The sequence below is a fragment of the Lagopus muta genome, chromosome 13 (genome assembly GCF_023343835.1).
Source record: "Lagopus muta isolate bLagMut1 chromosome 13, bLagMut1 primary, whole genome shotgun sequence".
Taxonomy (NCBI): Eukaryota; Metazoa; Chordata; class Aves; order Galliformes; family Phasianidae; genus Lagopus; species Lagopus muta.
The window spans coordinates 6,744,490-6,768,470 of NC_064445.1; the positions used below are offsets into that span (position 1 = coordinate 6,744,490).

The window sequence follows — 23,981 nt, forward strand, 5'->3', positions numbered from 1 at the left end:
ATTCAAAAGCTCACTCTTTTCCAAGACATACTACTCTCACTAGCTCTCAGAAATACATAAATCTTGGACAGTTTTCCAGATAAACTTCAGTGGCCCTTCAGCTATGGGGTAACCAATGCAATCAACAATCTCCTGGGTCTCTTGCAAAGAAACAATATACAAATCAGGAACACTAAGAAGTATTCTTTTATTTATAATTCTAGAAATAACTGCATTTTTTACTTTTGATAAACATTTTAAAAATATATCAGCTTATTACATTTGCAATTCAATAGCCCTAGTGGCCTAATTCAACCACACATCATTATATTGATATAGTATTTTATATATGGTATATTGGTATTCTTCTATTCCAGTCAGGGAAAATGCTCACTAGACAAGAAATAGTTACTGCTCATTTCCAATTAATGAACTTCCTTTTAGAACTACAGCCTGATTTCTGGATGCATTGTTTCCATAGAACGTCAGGAATGCTACACACAACATAGCCTAGAGTCACAGCTAAAATGAAATAGCACTGTTAGCTGCAAGAAGTCAGCTTTGTACTTTTGGGTAGCCAGGTATTGCACCAGCCCATACCAGAAAGATTCAATGTTTATTAGGATACCCTCTATAATTACTTTTAAATTGCAAAAATTAGTGTGTTTTTCTCTCAAGTTTCATAATAAAAGACTATTTCAACCCTATCGGTACTCAAGTCAGATCAAAACAACTGGCTGCTATCAGTTAGCTTCTAGTTTGTGAAGCCTCCATTTTAAGAGACAAAAAAGCAGGTCTGTAGTGCTCGAAAACAGCTTTGTGGGCAATTCTAATTGCATTTAGAAGACTAACACTTTCTGCACTGATCTTCCTCTCTCTCTTTTTTAATTACTGTCTTTTGTGTCAGAATCAAGGATTATAATTGAAGTTCCATTCAAACAAAAAAAAATGTAGTTGAGGCATATGTAAATTTATTAAGGCATCAAATAAAACGGGATTATTTTAAGCATACAGCTCCTAAATACTAAGTATAGCTTGGGTATAGCTAGGCTGTGTAGATATATTTAGGTGACTAATTTGTATCTAGGCTAAAGACACTGAGTCAGAAATAAGCTTTACTTTAATTTTGATTTTTTGCTGATTTAAAATCCTAAAAGCTGAAGCTGTGAGCCAAGCAAACAGCACACCAGGATGTTATGGAGAATAATTCTGTTCCCACAAACTGTGGGAGAAAATAGGCATAGAATTCTCATTGGTTGCTTCTCTTCAAATACCTAACCACAATAGTTAATATTTCTCCCTATGTAAAATGCTCTGTTGTTTATAAAAAAGTAGAAAAACTTTTGATTTAGTTTTGACAGTCTCTTTGAAGAGGAGCACAAGATGTCATACTGCAAAAAACTCTGCTCGGTAAAATGAGGATCTAAGTAACCAAAACTGTATGCCTCGGAAATGCAGCGGTGTGTATGGTCAGACTGCGGTGGTTATGGAAAACCCTTCCATCCCAGGACTCCCTTCCCCCCCAGCAGGAATTGTAGCATCGTGCATGGCCAGCTCTCTGTGAGACAAACCTTATCTTACAGAGGATGCTTGGAGACCTCTCTTCCAAAGTCTCTTTTCTGCATATTGAAAGGGAAAGCTTGGCTGCAAATGGGAGTACAAAGCTGGGAAAAGAATAAAAAATAATGCACATAGCTCTGCTGGCAGTTGCAGGGCATTTAGAGTGAACGAGAATTACATGACTTGATTTACTTCACAAAAACTGATTAGTAAAACCCCCTGTGGATTTCTTAACTATACTGTGGAGGGATATAAGATTAGTGTAGCAATTCCCATCATCAAACGTATTTACTGTTAAAATATTGGATTAGTGATGTTGTTATCCACTGTTCCGAGATTATAAAGTGATTCTTTAAAATTGAGCAGAAAAATACTGCACTCTATCATTTGTAATTAGATTTCAGTCTGAGGGGTTTTTGCCTTTCCACAAGAAGTAATTGTTTCAAAAAAGAAACAAAAAAGGAAAAAAAAAAAAAGAATGTGCACTGCACACCAAGAGAGATAAAGCAAAACTAGAAAGCCAGAGTTGCAACTCATTTTCCCCCTTTGCTTTTGAGAGACAAATGTTTCCCTGAGCCTGCACCTTATTGCTCCTGCTGGTCACACTCACTGCTGCGGTAAGACACCAGGTGGTAATAAAGCCATGTTGGTGCTGGATCGTGCTTATTTACGAGGCACATGTGGATGTATGCTACCTGAGACTGACAGATCTCTAATCCCCAGATATTCATCCTTCCCTGAGAACTCCTGGGGGAACTATAAACCTTCATGGATTGCATTTTCATGCAGCACTGTGGAAAAGGAAGAGCATGAGGAACGAGGACAAAAGTGTTCATTAAGGTAATTACACTACATTTAGGCCAAGAAAATTAATGCAACTTCACCCTGGCTTTTTACTAAGAGCAACTGGAGCTGTTAGAATTAGTAAAGAAAAGCTCCAGCATTAGTAACACTGTCTTCTCATATTGCACTGTGTGAAACACCTCCTGGAATCACTTGCAGACATTATCTAGATGCAGAACAGAGTGTCATGAAAGAATCTAACAACAACAACAACAACAACAACAACAACAAAGTTAAAATCAAAATACTCTGCTACTAAACAGTTTTAAGCCAGGTAATCTTAATCATTGCTCTTTTTCTTTATTTTGGTAAATCCATATTCTCTCTTTCTAGTTTTATCCAATTAGTAATTTGTCAGCATAAAACTGCTTCTGAATTTGAATAATCCCAATCAGTATATTCTTTAGCTTTGCCATACAAAATTCAGATTTTAAAATAGTACCTGCTAAGTTCAATAACTTAAACCTCACAGATTGGTTTGATGTTAAATTGCCCTTTGTATAACTGCCATAATCATACCTGCTATAAGCAGGTATTCTCAACTGCAGTAGCTGTAAACAGCCTTGGCAGTGTTTATCAGCTAAATGTTTAATCAGACAAAGTGGCAAAAATATAACCAGAGGAATACATGGTACTTAGCATTTAAATAAAGCTTGTAAACCAATGACAAGTCTATTTGGTCAACTACTAGCACACATTCTTTATGTGCAAAGGGTTTGTCCTACATTTATTACAATGAGTTTTGCACTTTTCAGGTAGGGACATCAGTTTCCATTCACTGAGTTCACAGAAAAAGATGCAGAAAAACACAAGTTAAAGGGCACGGCCTTGAAAAAGAACTGCCATTTCGGCAATGACACATTGCTCTAAGAATTTATTAAAAAAAACAAAAAAAAAGAAGAAACCAAACCCAAAACATAAGCAAACAAAAAACCCCTACCCTAAAGAAGTCAATCTGACAAAGCACCATAGTTCTTCATTTCGAAGAACAATTGAGCAGTTCAGTTCCAAATTTTTTTCAACTAAGCAGCTACATCTGAGGTGAATCCTTGAGCAAATAAAGAAAAACAACCGTGACAGAGTATGAAACACGCAGCCTTCCCTCCTTGCACGCAGAAAGCACTGTGTTTGTTTCTGTCAGACTCTGCGTGAAATTGTCCAACCACTAATATGGATCAGCTTCTCACCTCTTGGTATTAGGGGACAGATGTGGTGCTTTCTGCTTCACTGACTGTTTGGCCCCGAACACCGAAGCTGTGCTCTCAGCTATTTTTTTTTCACTCACTCTGTTGATAAAACGTATCCCACAGCAACTCTGAACATAGAAAATGCAGTAAATAGCCCAAGAAAATGTAATGATTTTTTACTGTTATTATTAAGTAGACAAAAGTAGTGAGTCCTTCCCTTCGGGGGGGGGGGGGAGGGGGGAGAAGAAATAAAAATCAAAAAACTTTCATGTAAATAATACCATCTTGTAAATAGGAGTTGGTTTTACTCACGACTCATTCTGGTGGCTTTTAAATATATTCCTCCTCCTTTTAGAGCTGGGAACCATTTGCTTTATGAGTACCATTTGGAACATTTGCCTGTCGCTCATAAAATAGACAAAGCTTTTATTCATGCCATGAATTTTTACTCACTTTATACAAAATATCTAAGGAGGGATTTGCAAGGGCCAGAATTACATCCGTGAAAGAATTAACAACTAATTTAATTTTGTGCAACAATAATGGCTCCAGCAGTTTCTGATTTTGTTGATTACATTTCTTCTCTCCATGAAACAGAAAGGCATATGGGTGTTAGCTTCTTTGTGCATACTTTTTTTAAAGGCAGGATTTTTTTTCCCAAAAATGAACAGGAATGACAAAAGCAGTTGACGTTTTAATCCATGTACCTATTAAGCAGAGCAGTGGCAAACACAGTTTTCAGAAGTGATCATGTAACACAGTGAAAGAACATGGAAAAACAGATATTGTTTTTTGCACTGCTACAGTCCAACAGAATATTTCTTCACCAACACAGGCAGCAGTTGCACAAGCCACTGGAGAACAGGCTGCGCAAGATCACCTCTCTCACCCACATTCATGCACCAAACCACAGCACACTGTGATCATTGCATCACACTGCTTCCAACATCCTCACAGCTCAGAAATTCAGCTTCTCCCTTGAGTGCCAACAAGCTGAAATTCAGCCCCAACATCAGGATCTTCGCCTCCCTGCAGCACGTTGTGCAAGCAAGGGAGCAGGAGGAATCTGCTATCCTTCCATAACGATTCATTAGCTGTTCAGCAGTAACTGCTTTAACAAAACACTTTCCTCAATATTTTCGTGCCTGCACATAAGAAGCTACTGCCTATTAGCAACTATAGAACATTGCAAGCTCCTGTGGTCTTGTGCATAAACATTATTGATTGCAGACACAGATCAATGCACTCCTAATGATTGTGATTAGCAACTGTCTGGATAGAGGCGCTTGGAGTCTTGGCCATGGAATTTTGGCTATGCAGTACCTAGAAACAGGTTGGGTGCATGCTGCATGTAGGCACAGTAACAACTTCCATAGTAAGGAAGTAGTAGAGGAGAGTAACATTTGAGGGATTTCCCTGCAGTACAAAGTTTCTGTGACTGCACATAATAGCCTTCTTTCTGCATGGAGAGAGGCACAAATACCTCGTGTGATTACAGTGAAGAACTTACCTTTAATGAACTACCAGCAATGCTACCAAATTGGAATCAGCTGTACAGATCATCCCACAAAAGCCTGCACAGTTAGCATCACAATTAATTTTAAAGCAAACATACTAAAGCACGAACAAAATAAGCAATAGTAAAGACGCATGGTTCTTTCTATTTCCAAATCCCTATACTGTTTGTCACATGCTTTTGGAGTCAACAAGACTCTAAAACAAGCCTAAGCTCTAGATCATGTATCTTTATAAATTATGGAAGAAATGGACCTGAGACTGTTGATCAACTCTTGGCTACGCTGTCATGAGCCACCAGCAAGCCCAAGTGGCCAAGAAGCCCAAGGGCATCCTGGCTTGTAGCAGGAACAGTGCTGCCAGCAGGAGCAGGAGGTAATCTTTCTCCTATACTCTGCTCTGGTGAGGCCACATCTTGAGTATTACGTCCAGTTTTAGGTCCCTCACTACAATACAGATGTCAAAGCCCTGGAGCATATCCAGAGAAGGGCAAGGAGGCTGGTGAGGGATCTTATAAGGAAATGTGATTGTTCAGTCTGCAGAAGAGAAGGGGAGATAAGAGAAGATCTTATCACTCTCTACAACTGCATGAAGGGAGGTTGTGGTGAGGTGGCGGTTGGCGTCTTCTCCTGCATAACTAGTGATAGCATGAGAGTGAACAGCCTCACGTTGTGCCAAGGGAAGTTCAGGCTGGATATCAGGAAAAATTTATTCTCCTGAAGAGTGGTTAGGCATTGGAATGGGCTGCCCAGGGAGGTGGTTGAGTCACCATTTCTGGAGGTGTTACAGAAATGTTTAGTTGTTGTACTAAGGGACATTCCTTACTGGGGAAATACTGGTTGTAGGTGGACTGTTGGACAGGATGATCTTGAAGGTTTTTTCCAACCTTGGTGATTCTCTCATTCCTTAGTTTTTAAAACTAAACAAGATAATTTTTGTTTTGGGTGGATTGCTTACAGCTTAAAAATACAAGGCAGAGCCTGCTCTAGACTACAGTGATGCTGTAATTATAGAGCAAAGGTTGCTACCTCTTCCTGGTTCTCTCAATCTCTGCCAGTAAATTCTCCACTTTGACATTACACATATAGATTCACTACTACCTTTAGCAACAAGTGAGCACTGCAGAGTCGAGGAAGGTTCTTGTGTCAAGAAGAAGCACTGTACCAAACAAATTACAAACCTGCTGCTGAAGGAAAAAATGCCCCCACATCCATAAAAGCAGCAGCTCTCTTCCCCTGGAAATTTAGAAGCAATCTGGTTTTCCAGGTGGGGCCTTCCAGCTCCCCACTTCATCTCTACCCCTGCTCCATCTCCTCTTTTAGGACCCAAAGCTTTTCCCAGAACAACATCTAGTTTCATCTGCACAATGAACTGTCTCTTTCCTTCCCTCCCATCACTCAGAAGCCACATATTTCAAAATGCAGTACAGTGCACTGATACACAGGAAATAAACAGCAAAAATGCATCTGAACTTCCGCATGTCAGAAATTTATAACGATTTGCTACAGAAAACACAGAAATGCAAGACCAAAAAATCCAAACCCCTCTGTGTAAAGAAACATAAGTACTGCACATTAATCTCTCCTTTTCTTTATCTTTTTTGTGTAATTAAGTATTGCCTCCTTTTCAGAGAAATCCTATTACACAATAGGCTGAACCTCAAACCTTCCTTTCAAAATAACACTCCACAAATTCCATTTCTATGCCAGAAGACGCTCACAGTTTCTTGACATTCCATTCAGAAAGTGGTTTGGCTTCGTAAGGTTTTGCAGTCTTTCAAGCATGTCAGGAACACAAGCTGAAGGAAAGATAATTGTGGCATTTCTACACTAGAAAAAAGCTGAATCAGATCCTGAGAGTTTAACTAAAAAACACTAGCAATCATCCAGATAGCCAAACAACAAAACAAATCATTTTGACATATGATGGTAAGAACCACAGAGCTACCCTAAAAGCAATGTTTCTTTAGAGCCTTAGATTGATTTTATTAAGACTGAGAAAAACCACCATTAGAAAAAAAGCATTATGAGAAAAATCATTCCACCCTACCTGTGGCTGAGTCCATGGCTCCAGCGTTGATTCTTTTAAAGGAGTTTGTGGCCTTCCCATTTCTTTTGTGTGCTTTAAGGAGAGAAAAGTATGCTTCAGGTTATACGTGCAACCACTCTATCAGTATTCAGCATTAATTTCCCTTGAGGGAATGAAACAATACTCATGCACAAAATTCATACAAAATAATCAAAATATATGATGACTGCATGCATTTAGAGTAGACTGCAGGTTGGATATTTTTGCTGCCAAGTAATCTAGCTTTCATAGAGTGGCTTTAACCTTCCAGGTGTGGGGGTGCACACCTCCATCTGTGTGTGCAGGTGAAAAACCTCAAACAAAAGCCTGAAATTATTTGCCATCACAGTGAGGTCCAGCAGCAGAATTTACAAGAGAATCACTTGTGTTCTCCAGCTTTTCACTACCCTGGAATTTTTCAAGATTGACTGCCTCAAAGCAAGTGTCTGTGTAATCAAACAGATTAAAATAGTCTTCAGAGAATTAGATTTGCTGACCCTTCACACTTTCGCTTCCATTTTTTAATATTATTGAAACATGCTGCAAATAATTGTTATTTTCTGTAATTGTTCTGCTTCAGAAATAAATACATGAGAGTAGTAAGCACTGGGACTAAGTACTGAATAGGATGCCAGCTCCTTTTAATTTTCTCCATATGAATTTCCAAAGGAAGAAGCTCTGCTGCAGAGATACAAACCAGTCTCCTTCATTTTTTTCTGCCTAATTCCTTTAGGTTGTAAAATGAAAAAAATGGTTTTCACAAAACAGATCTTCTGTTGATATATGCTGCATTTAGGTGCCAGAATCTTCCCCTTTCTGAAATACAGTACCTCTATTATGTTACTCTTTGGACAAGGCCTTTGAACAATATGCAATATAAATATCATCTTATCTGGATATCATATTAGAGAGATCTAAATGCCAGTGGAGACTGCAAAGACTGTCAAAGTGGAAGTCATATGCCATTGGATTTTCTGTCATATGCAGTAAAATATGATCTCTTGAAATAAAACAATTTTTTGAAATACAGAACTTGTGAACAACTTCAGTTAGCACGGAACATTCACAAGGCTCATTTCAAAAAAACACCTTATTAAATGGAAATTTTGTTTTGGCAGGTTAGATTGTCTGTAATAATAGATTACAGACAATCATTTGTACCATTTTTGTTGCTATATTTTGGGGTGGCAACTGAATATGATTCATTCTTGAAATAGAACAATAAATGCATTTCAAAAGAAAAAAGAAATAACCATAGATACAGTGAACGCTAAAAAGAGTTAAAATGAATGCATCTGGAAAGGGAAGGCTGTGTTTTCCATATGTTCAAAAGCAACTGTATTCTACCTTGTAATCTTTCTTTAAATGTAGTAATCAAGCATCAAAAGGACCCAAACACATACTGAAAATTATTAAACATATCAATTGTGGTACTAAGATACCGTAATAACTCCATATGGGATAACCTGTCAGGAAGTGACATTAAAAATCTGAGTATTTCTTTATAAGTAGTTTTCCTTTGAATTTCACATCTTTTTTTTTTATACAACATTGATCCAATTAGTGTTGCAGAGCAGAGGAAAAGCAAAAAGCAAAAACAATGTGTATGAGATCATAAAGCATAAAGGATACAAAAGTACATTTGGGTGAGATAGCACTCAAAACTTTGGAGTATCACTTTAAAACAACACTCTGCCTTTTAGGTATGATGACTGAGTCACATCTTAATGCTGAGCTTCCCATTGACTAGCATCTTGGGTTACTCATTTGCTAGCTACTGCTCCCACTACCCAGAAACCATGAGTACCTTTCCCCCTCCAAAGGGGAGCATCGGTGACATAACACTAAAAGAGTGACACACAGAGCAGATCTTGGGGCAACTACTAGTTATTCTGCATGCTGTAACACATGGAAGAAAGCTTAAAAAAAGTACTGAAGAACCTAGAAGTCACTGACTTTTTTTTTTTAATTGCAGAATAAAAAAGACACACAACATCTCTGTGAGCTGTGACTGCACGCAAGGTAGCTCTCAAATACCAGCACTTGGACTGCTTACAAGCAGCACATCTGCTGCAACTTCAAACTCAGCATGTTACAAAACTAAGATTGTGCAAATAACTGTTCTGAACCAGCAATTGTACTTCTAGTCTGTACGCTGCCTACTTACAGCATGCTGAGATACACTTATCCACAAGTTCTCTATTCCTTTTTTATTTTTTTTATTTTTTATTTTATTTTTAAAAGAAGAGGAACGTGGTAATGACAGACAATACTCCTGTGAGCATCTTTCTTCCAACATAGATAAAAAGCTCTTTACTAAAGGCAGGGAGCTTCTGGAAGACTTTATCCCCCCATTTTGCTTGGAGCATCATCCTACAAGTTTCTGCAGTTTGTACAATTTCTCTAAAGAAACAATAGGAATATGCCCACAGTCTTTTGTTTACGTTCTCTCTACTTCCTCAATTTGACATTTAAGTTTCGCACATAGAAGAAAATTGTAGTCATAATGAGATAAAGATGGAATGATTTCAACCTGGATATTATATTATGGTTTCAGCAGTGCCATTAGAGCTCCCTTAGCTCTTGTACATGCACAGATTAGATTCTTTCCAGCAGGCAGGTGAGACTTCTAGAATAAATGAGGTTCCCTCCATTTCTGATGAAATGTCTGTCAGTTCTGGTACAGCCAACGACCCCACAAGCACAGGGCATTTCTGGACAACTGATTCAGTTCCCACTGTTCTGTCTTATACAGCTGTTCTGGTGCAGGCAGCAGTCAAAGCAGAAAAAACACCGAGCTTTTACTGACTTTAAAAGTTTCCTTTATCTTGGAGATCCCAGTGGAAAATGCACTATTTCTAGCAGCGATTCCCCAAGCCCAGGCAATCCTGCCTACCCACAGAAAGTCCAGCTTTCAGGTATTTTCTCATTTAAGAAGTGACATCCATCATCTTCTGCCCGACCCCCTAGAAAGTACCCTGAACTACTATGTCAGCAATCAATAAAGTCCAGCACAAAGGTTTGAAATACTGAAATTACTGGGAGTAAAGCATTTTGCTGATATTTGGAATTTTCTGTCTAGTGTAACAGCAAAACAAAACTTTAGTATTTAATCAAAGTAGTCATCAATTTTTTTAGGCAAAAATGAAATTCATCATGAAAATTTCCTGTTGCTTATTAGGTGCAATGAGTTAATAAACATATAATTACTTATGACAGTTTGGCAGGTAATATCCACACTTCCAAAATCTACAAGAGAAAATAAATTGTAAAATGGATTCTAACAGTTATGAAAGTCATCATTTTTAAGTCAGGTTTCATTTTTATCTTTAAGTTGCCACACTGCTATCTCCATTCTGAAATATAAGGGGGAAATCTCTTGTGCAATTGAGACTATTCAAACTAATCTTACCACAATTGCATATGCAGAGATCTCCCTTCTGAGAGCATCCTGTCCCAACACTACTCAGCTCCAGGTAGCTGTTCAGGTTGGGCTGATCCATAACAAAATACTGCTCATCTGCTCAGCCTATTTCCTGAGCAGGCTCAGCTCTCTGCCCTAAGACTGCTCCCTGTGACTTGGAGAGGCAGGTCAGGAAGAGGAGATATGGCTGACTGAGGAAGAGGAATACCCATTCCCTGTGACCCTGTCTGACAGCTACCTGTCAAGCTCTCCCTTTTGCCTCTCTCTCCACAGTGCATTACAGCCAACAGAGCAAGCTGCCCACTTGCACTGGCATCAGTGCTGGGAGCTGTTGGAGGCTGGTGGCTGCCCACGCTCATCTTCTGCTGAGCCACAGTGCTGGCTCTTGGCTTCCTCTGGCCGGGCTCCCGAGCTCTAGCAGCCTTTAATGCAGAACTCATACTCTGAAACCGTGGGAAAGTTCCTCCCTTTTTGTGAAATTATGTTCAACTGGTTGGCCTGAGCTTCATGAGCTGGGCTATTAAAGTAATCATAAAAATATACAGTAACTTGACCCATGGGTATGACCAATTTTTCAATGACTATCACTTTTCCAGACCACAAAGGCAATTTGTTCTGGCCCTTAAGCTCTCTGTTCCAGTACTAAATACTGGATTTGTTCAGCTAGGAGTCATCGCCTCTTTATCCCACCTCCCTATTGGCGGGTTTTTGCTTTTCCTCAAAGGAAATCAAGATTTATTAAAGTTAAGAAGAAGAGAAAAAGTTACGATGTGACAATTTTGTTTTATGTATTTTGATTTCTGGAAAAGCCCTAAAATTATCTAGAAGGATATTACCACCAATAATACTAATGGTTATTGATTGCTGTGAGAAGCAAAAGCAGACTGAAATCCAAAGATAATATGATGCATTTTTCTCTGGTGCCTTACAAAATTGCTATGGCAGCATTAAGATTGTCTGACTCGAAAGTGTTCCACTCCACACTATACAAGAAGGAGAAAAAAAAGAAAAAGGACTTTATTGAATTGTCTTTCAAGCCAAAATACTGTATTGCTTAAAGTGAGATTTAGGAAACAAACAGCAAAAGACATTCTGTAAGCAGTATATTAGTACGAAGTCTGGCCAGGATTGCATCTGTTTGTTTCGGTCTGCTTTTGTCTTTTGCGCTTATTTTTAAACAGCCAAAAATTACACTTTTTAGACCTGCAGCATTTATTGTTCTTGTATCCCATGCTATAATTACAAAATCATGTGTACTAATTTCACTGTCCAGAGAGAACATCTTTATCATCACACTGAGCCAGAGAATCTCTATAGCCTGAGAAAGAGATTATCTCCATGAACAATGCCTCCTTCTTGCCTGTAAGTTGATTTCAGGTAATTGGATTCCTGCAGTCTGCTTCTGCAATCCCTCAGGTGAAAGGTGATCACTTTGAGTGAAAAAAGGTTAATTTTATGTAACAGACTGCTGGGGAAAAAGAAAAAAAAAAAAAAAGATTTTTTTTCCATACCTCCAAGCTTTAGATAAATATGAAAATAAATCTGTATAAAGTAAGTTTTCCTATGGGAAAGCCATTAGGATAGCTGAAATCAAGATGTTAGAAGAGATTCATATGGGAACGCTTTTGTTTTCTATTTGAGAAACACATCAGGTCCGCCTTTTGCCAAAGAACAAAAAGACAATTTAGAGCTCACAGATTAAACCCTTTGTGGAGTTGTCAGTAGGGAACCCACAGTCTAGACCCCTGAAATGTGATTTAGGAACGATGAGAACAACTGGCTATCCATGCCAAACAGCCACCTGGCATCACCATTTACACAATACTGCTTTGGCTGCAGCAACCACAACTCCCTTGCTGGAAGTACCAGAATGCCTTGTGATGTTGCAGCATGTCCTCCAGTGATTCCTTGGCCTCAACTGCAACAATTTAACCCAGCAAGTCTGTAATGGTTCTGCCAACAGGCAGCTTTATCTTGCAATTACCTCTTCAAAGATGCAATAAATCACTTAGTGCATATACAGTCAGGCAGCAATTATAAGGGCAGGATTTCCAGAGGTGCTGCGCAGCCTCCATCATTTAGAGCTGTTACACTACTACTCTAGAAGAAGCGGCTCCTCCTGCACTTCTGACCTCCTTTTGCTGAAAGGTGCCCTCAGACACAGCGGGTGTCCGGTGGGAGTTGGGGGATGGGAGACCAGGGCCAGCTGTGGGGCTGAGGGGGAGGAGTGGTGCAGCTACTAGGAGAGCTCAGAGGTTTAACAAAGCCTGACATGAGATTTGCCAGATGGTTCTGTATCGGATTGTAAAACTTTAAACTAATCTTCATTTAAGAGTTTTAAGGGCTGTATCCCTCTTATAAAGCCTCTTGCTCTTTTGCCTGGTTGATTCGGGTAAATTATAGATCAGACTTTAGAAAACTGCTTCCATGAGCAGCAGCTCCTTAAATCTCAGCTAAACTGAGCAAGAAGATTACATGTTATTATGATGTAGCACAGCAGGATTTTTGTACAGCAAACATAATGATGTAGAGAAGGATAAAACTATCATTCTGCACAAGGAGGTCATCCATACAAGAACAATGCTTTTTATACAGCTAGCAAATCCATACATGGGGAATTTTCACATGGCAAATTCCTTTTCTTAGTGGCTCTGTCAAGAAACCCAACCATAAGCCAAAGCCAGATCTATATTTCAACATCTTACAGGAAAGAAGATGTCATTGGGGAGAAATTATTCCAAACATTACTAGAAAAAGTATCTATTTCAAGGGCAATTTTAGGGTAAATGCATCCTTATTGGTTTTATGCAAGGAGAAAGGATTTCCTCTGAATCCCCTGTGAAATGTCAGATACTGTATGTGGTATTAAAAATTAAAATGCTCACTAATCTTACAAGTGCACATATATACTTTTAATTGTAAATCAAATACACTCCATATGGAAGAGAACAAAGCAATGTCAGAACAGTAAGGGGTAGAAAATCTTTCTACCTGCTGTCAGTATTTGTAACATTACACAGTCTTCACGATTGTACTGCTACAAATGGGAGAGAGAATTTAGATATTTTAGGCACTAGGCGCTGACAAAGTTGAAGTGAGGAGAAATAAAAGTATTTGGTGACGACTGACAGAAAAACTTCAATAATCAAGAGAATGAAACCATTGTGTTCAAAAACTTGACGCAGTAATGTCATTACACTTGTGACCTAACAATCCTACGAACAGCTGATACAAATATGTTAGTCTGTTCTGAATCTGCAGCCTATTGAATTTGCTCTCATTTTCATTTTCTGTACATGATTTTGAATGCAATAGAGCAAAGTCAAATAACTTCCCCTTTCTCTCCCTTTTTAATTGAAGCATTATTTCCTGCACATGAAAGCTTTTGACTTAAAAGCAATCAGGTGTGATATTCACAGCTCTGGGCTTTTCAAAATGTCGCACATAGGAATTATTCGGATTTATCCTAAAGCTCTCAGTAAGAACATCAGCATTCTGCAATGCCTAAGAAAACTTCCTATCTGTATTATGCTACTCAAGACTTCATTTTTCAACTGAATTTATTACATTTAAGTAACTTTAAGATTTACATTTAAGTAAATTTAAGATTGTTTCACATCTGTTTTATCTTGCTCTTCTTCGCTAACATTCTAAAACAACCTTCCACAGTATCAGAAAAATTAAGAATTTCTTAATTGCTGCAATTCCCGCTGACTGTAAGAACAAATGTATTCTCACAAATTCAGATAATCCTAACAGAGAAAAGTTACTTTAAATTTTTATCAACATGAAACAGTTTTTTAGATCGTACATGTAAAAATCTCAGTGGAAATAGCTGATAAAATATGCTCACACTGCATGTTTTGACTTGAAAGTATTTACATATATAAAACTAACGTGATATTATATGTTAAGGTATTCTGTCATCAAGTGAAATGTGAAAAAAAAAGCGTAGTATCAAACAACTTGTTTTAGCTGCCTGGTCTCTACTTAGCTTTTAAAGAGTAAATATAAATGTACTCAAGTCTGTTTCCTGACTCAGATATAAAGCATCATGTTAAAAACGTAATACATAGTAGCAAGAGTATGAATTTTTATGTTAGTGCATATTTTTTCCAGACATTTCCTGTGATATCCTTTGGAAAAAGTGTTTCTCTTTCTGTGGGTTACCCAGAAAATACAGCATAACCTCTGCCAGCATCCACCTTGTCCAAATGTTGGTTTTTTTTTTTCCTTGGGCCTGTCATCCTCTTGATCTATGCTGTGACTGAGTTGAACATTACAGAAATCCAGCTTCTTATAGCAAATATTTGCAATTTAAATTGCTTTCTCTCTCAACATTAAGTCTGAATTGGATAAAGGTGTTAAATGCTAAGACTTCCTAGGTTTTTTACTTTACTAATCAAGCAAACTAAAATTACATTATCACAGGCAGCCAGGACTGGCTAGGGCCTAGCGGGTGGAGAAAGGCCTGAATGAGAATCTCACATGCCAATTACAGCCAGAGAGAATGGCTGACAAACTTCTGCACTTTAAGCTTTGAAGTGTGGCAGAACTAAGGAAGATGTGCCACCTTAAATTAGATTTTTCCAGAAAGTTGATAAATAGGCTTACTCATGAAGAACAGCAGGACTAATCTGCAATTCTCTTGACATTAGAGACAACATGATCTATAGAAGCCTTGTTGGATCATCAGCTTTTTTCATTTGATGTCATCCTATTTATATTCCTTATCCCCAGCTGCGACTATTTGTCTTTAAAAAGTGTTTGATTTTTCTAGTGCCTATTGTAGTTCTTAGTATATGAAGTAAAATAAGCAGACTTCAGACTTCAGGTAGCAAAGTATTTATGGTGTGTCTGTTCTGGGCAAAATCTCTCAAGAAATATATATACATACGTACATATAGATGTATGTGTCTGTGTGTGTGTTTGGAATTTTTTTCTCTTATCTAGTCTGTGTAAATTATTCAGCGTGTTTCCTAACCTGGGACCCAGAATTCGGATTGAATATACACAGTGTAACTTTTAAAACAGAGAGGAGAAGGGAAAATCATATAGGAGTCACCAAGGCTAAGTACAGGCAATATACATCCATCTTCTTCTCCAGCAGATAGATGCAAGGTGGATCCATCACCCTGCTGAAGTCAGGAATGCCTGCAGGCTATACCAGCAGAAAAAGTATATACCAGTCTTTTTGTAAGCATAAACTTCTGTAATCACATTCTCCTGTCCTTTGTTATTTAGTTGGGAGTTTGAAATCTCAATATTATGATAGTAAAATCAATTTAAAGTTCTATTACACTCTTGTCAACCAAAATAAACCGGTGCCTGTCTGCCTCTGTAGCTTCTTCCCCTGGACAACTATGCACATCAGCTTTCCATTAAGATAAGCACCAGGCAAATACTTACTTATTTACTTCTTCCAATGGCAAGTCTACTATCCACAGACACAAACCTTACCCTCACCCTATATCAGGAATGCCTCCAAAAGTTACAAGAAAGAAACTATTTTGATATTATTCACTTAGCTGTGCTAATAGTGTTTGCTGTCAAGGTAATAAACATTCTACTTCAGGAAGGATTCTAAAATTTTAACTTCTTTTTTTTTCAGCCAAACATAATAAAGAATGACAGTATGAAATTACTTCTCTTGCTGACCTATATAATTCTGTCTGCTACACTGTCCTCCTGGAAGGAGGGAAAGAAGCCCATGGCATGATGCCACCAGAACTTCCCTGATATTTAAGTGCCTCTGTATTTATGGTAGATCTTTTGGTGGCTAGAGTGAAAAGCAGGAAGGCTGAGAAGCACTGTGGTGCAACTGCTATATCCTAACCATACTCAGATCAGAAATCTGCTCTGAGGCGAGGCAGACAGCAAAGACAGAGCCCAGCTTCTCCCACCTGCACCCAGCACAAGAGTGGCACCAGCTGCCCACGCTGCTGCAAAATGGGATTGCTATTCTGATTGAAGACAGTTAACTCGAGCTTAGAAGGTAATACAGTGAACACAAGTAGAAATAAAAGCCGTGCTCTCCATAGGTTTTTTAAATGAGGTGAGAATGGAGAATGCACAAGGATCAGGTTAGATTTGAGTCTTTTAAATAATGGGAAAGCAGGAACAGTATTTCAGAAATACTGAAGAACACTACAGATGGGTGCTAGGGTGGTGTTAAGGATGTCTGAACTTAATTCTGTGAGGTGTCTTCACTTAACTTTCTGAATGCCTCCTACAGTGTTGTACCTAGGTCGGAGTACATTCTCACCTTCTAGTTTAAAGTTTAACTCTGACACATACAGTTTCTCAAATAATTCTCCTGACGCTTTCCATGTTTCATCATTTAATTTCTGTTATTCACGAATTACTGGAGGAAAAATCGTTTTTCCCCTTCGGGCAGGGCAGGTGGAAAAGAAAAAAGAAATTCCAAAACACTCCACATGAAATGAAATGTTCCACAATTATAGGATTAACTTAGTTTATGCATGTCCCTTTCTGCTAATAAGCCTTGTTCTTGAAAAATTTTTGAACACAGACCTTCTGTATTAGCACATAAAGAACTGTTATTAATACCACTCCTCTGAAAGCATCATCATCCTTTTTTTAGAAGTGCCAAAAAGTCATTTCTAAAGCAGCAGACAACCTATCTCCCTCAATTTTGCCTAGATGAGAGACAAAGATCTTTGATAAGATTGGGAAGAAAACTTGTCACAAAGTAACAAAGCACTGCACGCAAATTTCATAATGCAGAACACAAGAATTTGACAAAAGACACCTTTCAAACAGGTACATATTCACACATGCTTGCTCTGTCTTTAACACACCTCAGAGTTCCTGAACCGCTCCAAAATTCAAACATTTTGGGTGTGCTACATGAAATTGTAATATATTCTTGTTAAGCACTTTGATAAAATAGATTACTATATTGCAGAGGATATTCTTACTAGACAACACACTGCATAAGTCCTGCTCTTTTCTGAAAACTCCACATAGTTTTAGAAGACAGTGCAAAAACATGTTTTTTGTTATTTTTAGAAAGATATACATCACAAAGGATTAAGAAAAACACAATCAGAGAAGCTACTATTTTGTACACTGAGCTCTTACACACTAAAGTAAGAGGCAGATTGATTATTAAGGGGCACTGCTTTAATTCTTTCACAGGATGTATTCCAGGAATAACTATTTCTAAAAGCTCAATTTATTAAGATAAGAATCACTAGAGCATCATTCTGATGGAATCTGAGGGATTTTCTTATCTCATTTAACAGAAGAGATTTGCAAATAAGCATTTGGAAAGGCAAAAACATAGGAAATTATCATCACTAGATTTCTGAAGTCTTTACACTGAATTGCTGTTTGTCTTACACCAAGCCCACTTTCAGTAAAATAATATATGGCAGTGAAATCAGACACAGTAGCCACTTTTATTAATGTATTATGAAATACATATATGCACTTTATCTATACACAGCAGACTGAGAATAACTTCACTTATAAAAGACAATTTTCTAAAAGCAAGTCTTCTGTGATCTTCTGTATTACACATTATTTATGTGTTTCAGAAATATACATTCAATTATCTCATGAGTACTGTGGTAGACTTGTTGGTGTAAGTTCAAAATCCTAACTATAAGAAACACTCTCACATGACAGTGCTCCTTAGACCCTTTCAGGTCACATTTTACTGTTCAGATTCCAGCACCCTATGTAGTGTAACTAAAATGAGAGGTCTGAACTCACTCAATGTGACTTCTATAGGAGCAATTCTAGTGTGAGGCTTACTACAAAAAACCAAAACAAACAGAAAAGATCTTAGTCTAAAGTTTTTTATTTTTACAGAATATTTGATTGTGCAAATGCAATTATAGTTTATTCTGTGTAAATTAAAACACCTATTGACCAGAAAAACCAAATAAAGATGATTTAAATGGTCTTTTTCTGAAGTAGGGAAATAAAAATCTCTTCCTCCCTCAATACTTTAAATATTTCTGTTATTCCCATTGTACCTAAGTAAAGATACAACACCGCTATTACAAGAATGCAAAGCTATTACTATCTGTATACACAGAGATAGGCAGCTTCGCTTGCCAAAGTAAAATATATCTTTCTTTTCTTTATTATTCTAAACTTATCTCAAAGGGAGCAGTAAGAAGGAAAGAAGATGTCACATAAAACTTGTTGACTGAACCAAATAGAATTTTCCAGGTAAGAATACGCAGTACATACAGGCTGACTATACTAATGCAGCAACTTCTCCTTCCTTCTCTATATAGTTGAGAACAAATGCTGCATTTCAATATTAGTGAAGTGGAAGTCAGAAAGCAAACGTCAAACTTTTCACGTCCTTCAAAATGTCTGTGCTCAATTCTGGTGCAGCAGTACTGAGCAACTCAGGCTGCTCAGTACACCCAGCCAGACTGACACCGGTCAGCCCAGAGAGTCTGTTCTGACAGCATCTTGAAACAATCATCCATTTCTCTTTCTTCAGCAAATAATAATTTCAAATAAACATGAAAAGAAGAAAAACGAAAATGCCACTTCTGCTCATTCACTGGATGCTAAGAGACACTGCAGATTAAAATACAGAGAAATGAAAAGCCCCCAGTGATGAATATTTTTTAAGGGGGGAGTGAAAAGACATTTGTTCTCATTTTTAGACAAACACTGATTATACAAAGAAAATTTACCCGCTGGAAATATGTAAATCACAGATAAAATAATTAATAAAAATTATAAATGACATACAAAGAAAATAACAAAAGAGTTCCTTCAAACAAAGATGCTTTTGATATATAGCAAAATGAGGAGGTGTCATGCAACTGATGTTAGACAAAAGACATATGGGCAGGGATGGAGGAAGACGCGTGGAGTGCTGAATATCAAATTAAAAAAAATACAAAACTGTTTCCTATGTATGATAAATAAAAATCCTGGAACAACAGACCTAATCCTCCATTGTCCTGAATCCTCTGAGTGAGAAATTTTATATGACCTTTCTTCACTGTGAATGAGTACGAAATTTGGACAGTATTTTATCTTTAGCTTTATAAAACAGCAATGCTGGATTTTTGTGGGTTTATTTTTGCAATGACAGATACATGTTAAATGCAGTCTTGTGGTCAGTCACAGGCATGGTTCCCAACTGACTGAAAGTTAAGTAAAAATAACAGGAAGTAAAAACAACCCAAAACGAGAATGCCATATTAAAATTAATACATTGTTCAGAAGATTAAGTTTTAGAGAAATTATCAGTTTTAAACCTTGGGAATTTATTTTAAAAATTGTTCCTTATAACAATCAGATTATGCTTTCATCCTTTCTAATAAAATATAGCGAGCTTATTAATGACTATTCAGCATTTATCTTTTTTTTTTATCATCAGTAACTGCCAGTTCATGCACTTTCCTGCAGTGATACAGTGGTGCCAAAGGCTTTATGCCATGTGACAGCAATTTCTCTGTTTAAGTAACAGAACGCTCTGTGCCGACAGATCAACAAAGGATACATTAAATCCTCAGCAGACACATTTGTCCACTATTACCTGCCAGAGGACTACTGCTTGTGTTGTTCAGTGTTCCGAAACAGTCCTTTCAAAAACTGAAAAAAGCTACATATTTTCAAGCTACTCAAATAGACTGAAGAAAGTCACAGAAAACTGTAATATCGGCTTACTTCCAGCTGAAGTGCCAGCCCCAGCCCTGCAGTTGAAAAACTGAAGTTAGTAACAGTTTCTCTGAGGGGATTAGGAAAAAAACCATAAAGAGAACAAACAGGCATAATGTAAGGGGCAATCTCAGCTAAATTGTAGATGGTAAAGCCATACAATTAGTTCATCATTTGTTACTCAAATAATAGATGATAACAATGTACCAATTAAACTTGAACAAAAGTTTAAGACTATAAATGAAGCCTTCCTCTATAGAGAGAAAATAAGATATACAGTAGGGATATCTGCAACTTATTTTTAAGTTAGTTTGCTTTCCAACTTATCCACCTTCTTTCATATTCCAGCTGTTTTTTAGGTTGTCACACATGGGATTGTTGCTCTCCTTCCACAGACAGTAACTACAAGGCAACAAACAAGTGTGTCCTCACAAATCTCTGATTACTGGGAGAACTGGGGACTGGGAAAGAAATAGAAACACATTAGAAATAAACAGAACAAGTCAGGGAAAGAGGAAAGAGAAAAGAGGAAAGAAATTTGGGACTTCAGAATTTTGTTTCATGGAAATTTTCAAAGAACTACGCTATATTATATACTTTTAGACTCGTTAAATAATCTCAAAGATCAATAGCAATAGACATAAAATGGCAAAGTATCATGCACTCTTATTACGTGACCCACCCCTACCACCAGAGACACAGAAAACTTAGAATCTAGAATCACTCTAGAATAAAACACTAGAGAAAATAATACAGAATACTGACACTTCCCATCAAAATATAGCTATAAATGCATCAACTACTACAAAATTACAAGATTTACACTGTGGAAATCATTTTTCCACTTCCTTGTTTCCAAGGCTTTCCTATATTTATCTCTGACTTTAAAGAAATATTCTACCAGAGCAGAAAACTCCAATGGTTCATTTTAAGAAAACCAGTTTGTTTCAGCAAAATGTAGTGCAGAAGAATCTCATCGTGAAAAGCTAAAATGACTATGAAGAAAATTACACAGCTCAAGTAAATTGTTAAATAGTCATCTAACAAAACTTAATAATATATCACAACCAGAACTTAGACTCACTTTAAAAAATTGTGATACTTGTCTACCAGATACGTATTGAGATTTGACTTTTGTTTTCCTTCTATTGTCATCCTTCTGAAGCTTTATTAAAATGTCTCTCATTCGTAAAACTTCTTCAAACATTTTTCTGTCAATAATTGACCTCTTTTGTTTTCCTCTATCATAAATTCCCCACCACGACAGCACATTCTTGGCTGCCTTGAAATTAGCATTTAATTCTTCATTCCTTCCATTCAGTTCAGAATGGATATACACCGTTTTACTTCGGGGCATCACTTAACCTGGTCCTCCCCAGTCGCAGTTCCAGCAGACCCTCCCACAAACTTCTCACTTCAGTAAGTCCTCCTCTAACTGTCCTTCCCATCAAATCAATTCTTTGACTCCTCCGGTTTTTCTGAAGGTTTATCTCTTGACTGCAAGAGAAAAACTGGAATCATCCTTCTATTTTTCTGCAATTCTCTGTGTCACTGGAGAAAGATTCACTGCACATTATCATTGGATATTAAGCATTTGCCATCACATTTGAGTTCAGAGAACCAATGAGCCAGTCAGCACTCCCAGACTTAGTGTCCATCAGTGCTGGAAGATGCAGGAGCACTGCAAATACACTCCACTAATAAAAAAACTTGCTTCAACCACTAAGGATTCTCCACACTATCACATACACAAAAATGCATGAAAGAATTTCTCTTAGGATAATGTCTTTACAGCTTTGCTTTCTGGGAATACTTCTTTCGCTTTCAATTTTCAGACATCCTGGAGGAAATTAATAACTCACTTGCATGTATGACATTTTTCTATCTAGGAAAGAACAACACATTAAATAGTTTGGTGAAGAAGGAAGAAAATGGATAAAGATGAGGTAAACAAACCACTCCTACAGAAGTACTCAAGCAAATGGCATTTCTCATCTTCCAAGTTAAAAAAGAAAGAAAAAAAGAAAAGAAAGTCATGCTGTAGCAGGCTGTACTGATACACACAGGTATGTATTTGCAGATCAAGTAAATTCCATGGGAACTGCTCGCAAAACAGTAGTTTTAAGGGCAGAGATCTAATTAACATATTGGATTTTAAGGGAATAAGACAAAATACCTTGTTTAATCTACGGTTAGAGTACTGAGACATCACCAGCAAGACCATGGATTTGACAACATGACATTTAAGAGTAGCAATATTCAGTGCTGCAACAACACAGACAAAATAGACACAATCACCAGAGTGCAGTGTAGAATCTCCTTTTCCAGTACCTCTAAGCCTTTCTAAGTTGTGGGAGTGAGATCTTTATAAGTGATAATTCCACCCTCTGGCACTTCTCACACATTTTTCATAAGTAACTCGCATTTGCCCCTGTTAGCTCTGATGTGCTTTACAGTTTTAGCAACACAATGTTTTTCCTGTTTCTGCAGATTTGCATTTGTCCACACACGTTTGATATAAGCTGGCAAACCATAGCTTGTCTCCAGAGTGAAACAACCCCCTGAACAACACGAGCTCTCTTGCTGACAAGCAGGCGATGCCAAGGTGTCACTGTGTGTGCGCTCTGACGACTTAATTTCAGTACCTACAAATCAGAGCTCTGAGGACAGAAGCTGCCCATTTCATGGTTCTCATCCCAGCCCACTTCAAAATCATGACAGATCACAAGACTGTAGCACCAGCAAAACCTCTACTTTATATTATACCAACAGATTTTTTCAAATCACACTTCACATAAAAGGCTATTACCTGGGAATAAGAGGGTTAAGGAAGCAAGCAATATGTACAAAGAATATTTGTCTTAGAGCAGAATTACTGTCTTAGAGCAGAGTGTTTCAAACTTTCAAGCACAGCACATCAGCAGTCTCTAAACATATATAGAGAACAGATTTCATAACCACATACGCAGTTCCTAACGCAGTGGTCTGTAAAACATGCAAAATATTTTCTTTTGTTAGTAAAAACATACTAACGTATACTGGATAAATTCATAACCTGGAATATTCCTGAAAGCTTAGTTAAATTAACTGTATTTGAGAGTTCAAAGGAATGTTAGATCTATAACCATAAAGGACACACAGTAATTCGCCTAGAAAGTAAATGTTTTAAGCAGTATCAAAATATTTATATCAATTTGCTAGAAAAACAGAAGTTCTTGGTACAGAAGCACAGTTAGGAAATTGTAACTTGTCATACAAGACAGAAAAGAGCAGGAAGAAATGGAAAATCTGTGAATTTCATAAGCCAGTTTAAAATCTAAGTAAACTTTTTCCAAGAGGCATGTTCAAGGACCTTTTCAGTTAGTTACACACTTTGGTAAATGGAGCTTCAGCAATAATAAAAATTATTTTTTATCACGACTATTTTGTCTTCATGGAAAAAATTATAAGGTAGCCATGGGAGATACACTGCTCTGCATTTTCCAGTGCATTGTGACAGTTGGTTTCCAATCCTGGGCTGTATTTCTGACTTTCACGGAAATCAAGCACAAGGGTAAGGAGAGCAAGACATTGGTTAGAATCGTTTTAACATGGAGAACTATTTCTTTGGTTTGTTGTTGTTGTTGTATTTTTGTCTGCTTTTTTAAAAAAGAGTGTTTCAGGGATTTTAAAAGAAAAATAAATAAATGTTGTGGGCCATTAAGGTCAGCTCCCTAATGCACAGTAAGCACTCACTGGAAGAA

The 23,981-nt window shown here is 37.5% G+C and overlaps 1 protein-coding gene across 4 annotated transcripts in view; it reads right to left on the reverse strand.

The window, feature by feature from the left end:
* The window catches only part of PCDH11X (protocadherin 11 X-linked), a 439,839-nt gene that overhangs the window by 233,586 nt on the left and 182,272 nt on the right, over positions 1 to 23,981 (reverse strand). For all 4 annotated transcript variants that reach the window (XM_048959958.1, XM_048959959.1, XM_048959957.1 and 1 more), the window contains exon 5: positions 7,134 to 7,205. In XM_048959958.1, the coding sequence (XP_048815915.1) occupies positions 7,134 to 7,205 (72 nt within the window). The remainder of the gene's footprint in view (positions 1 to 7,133; positions 7,206 to 23,981) is intronic.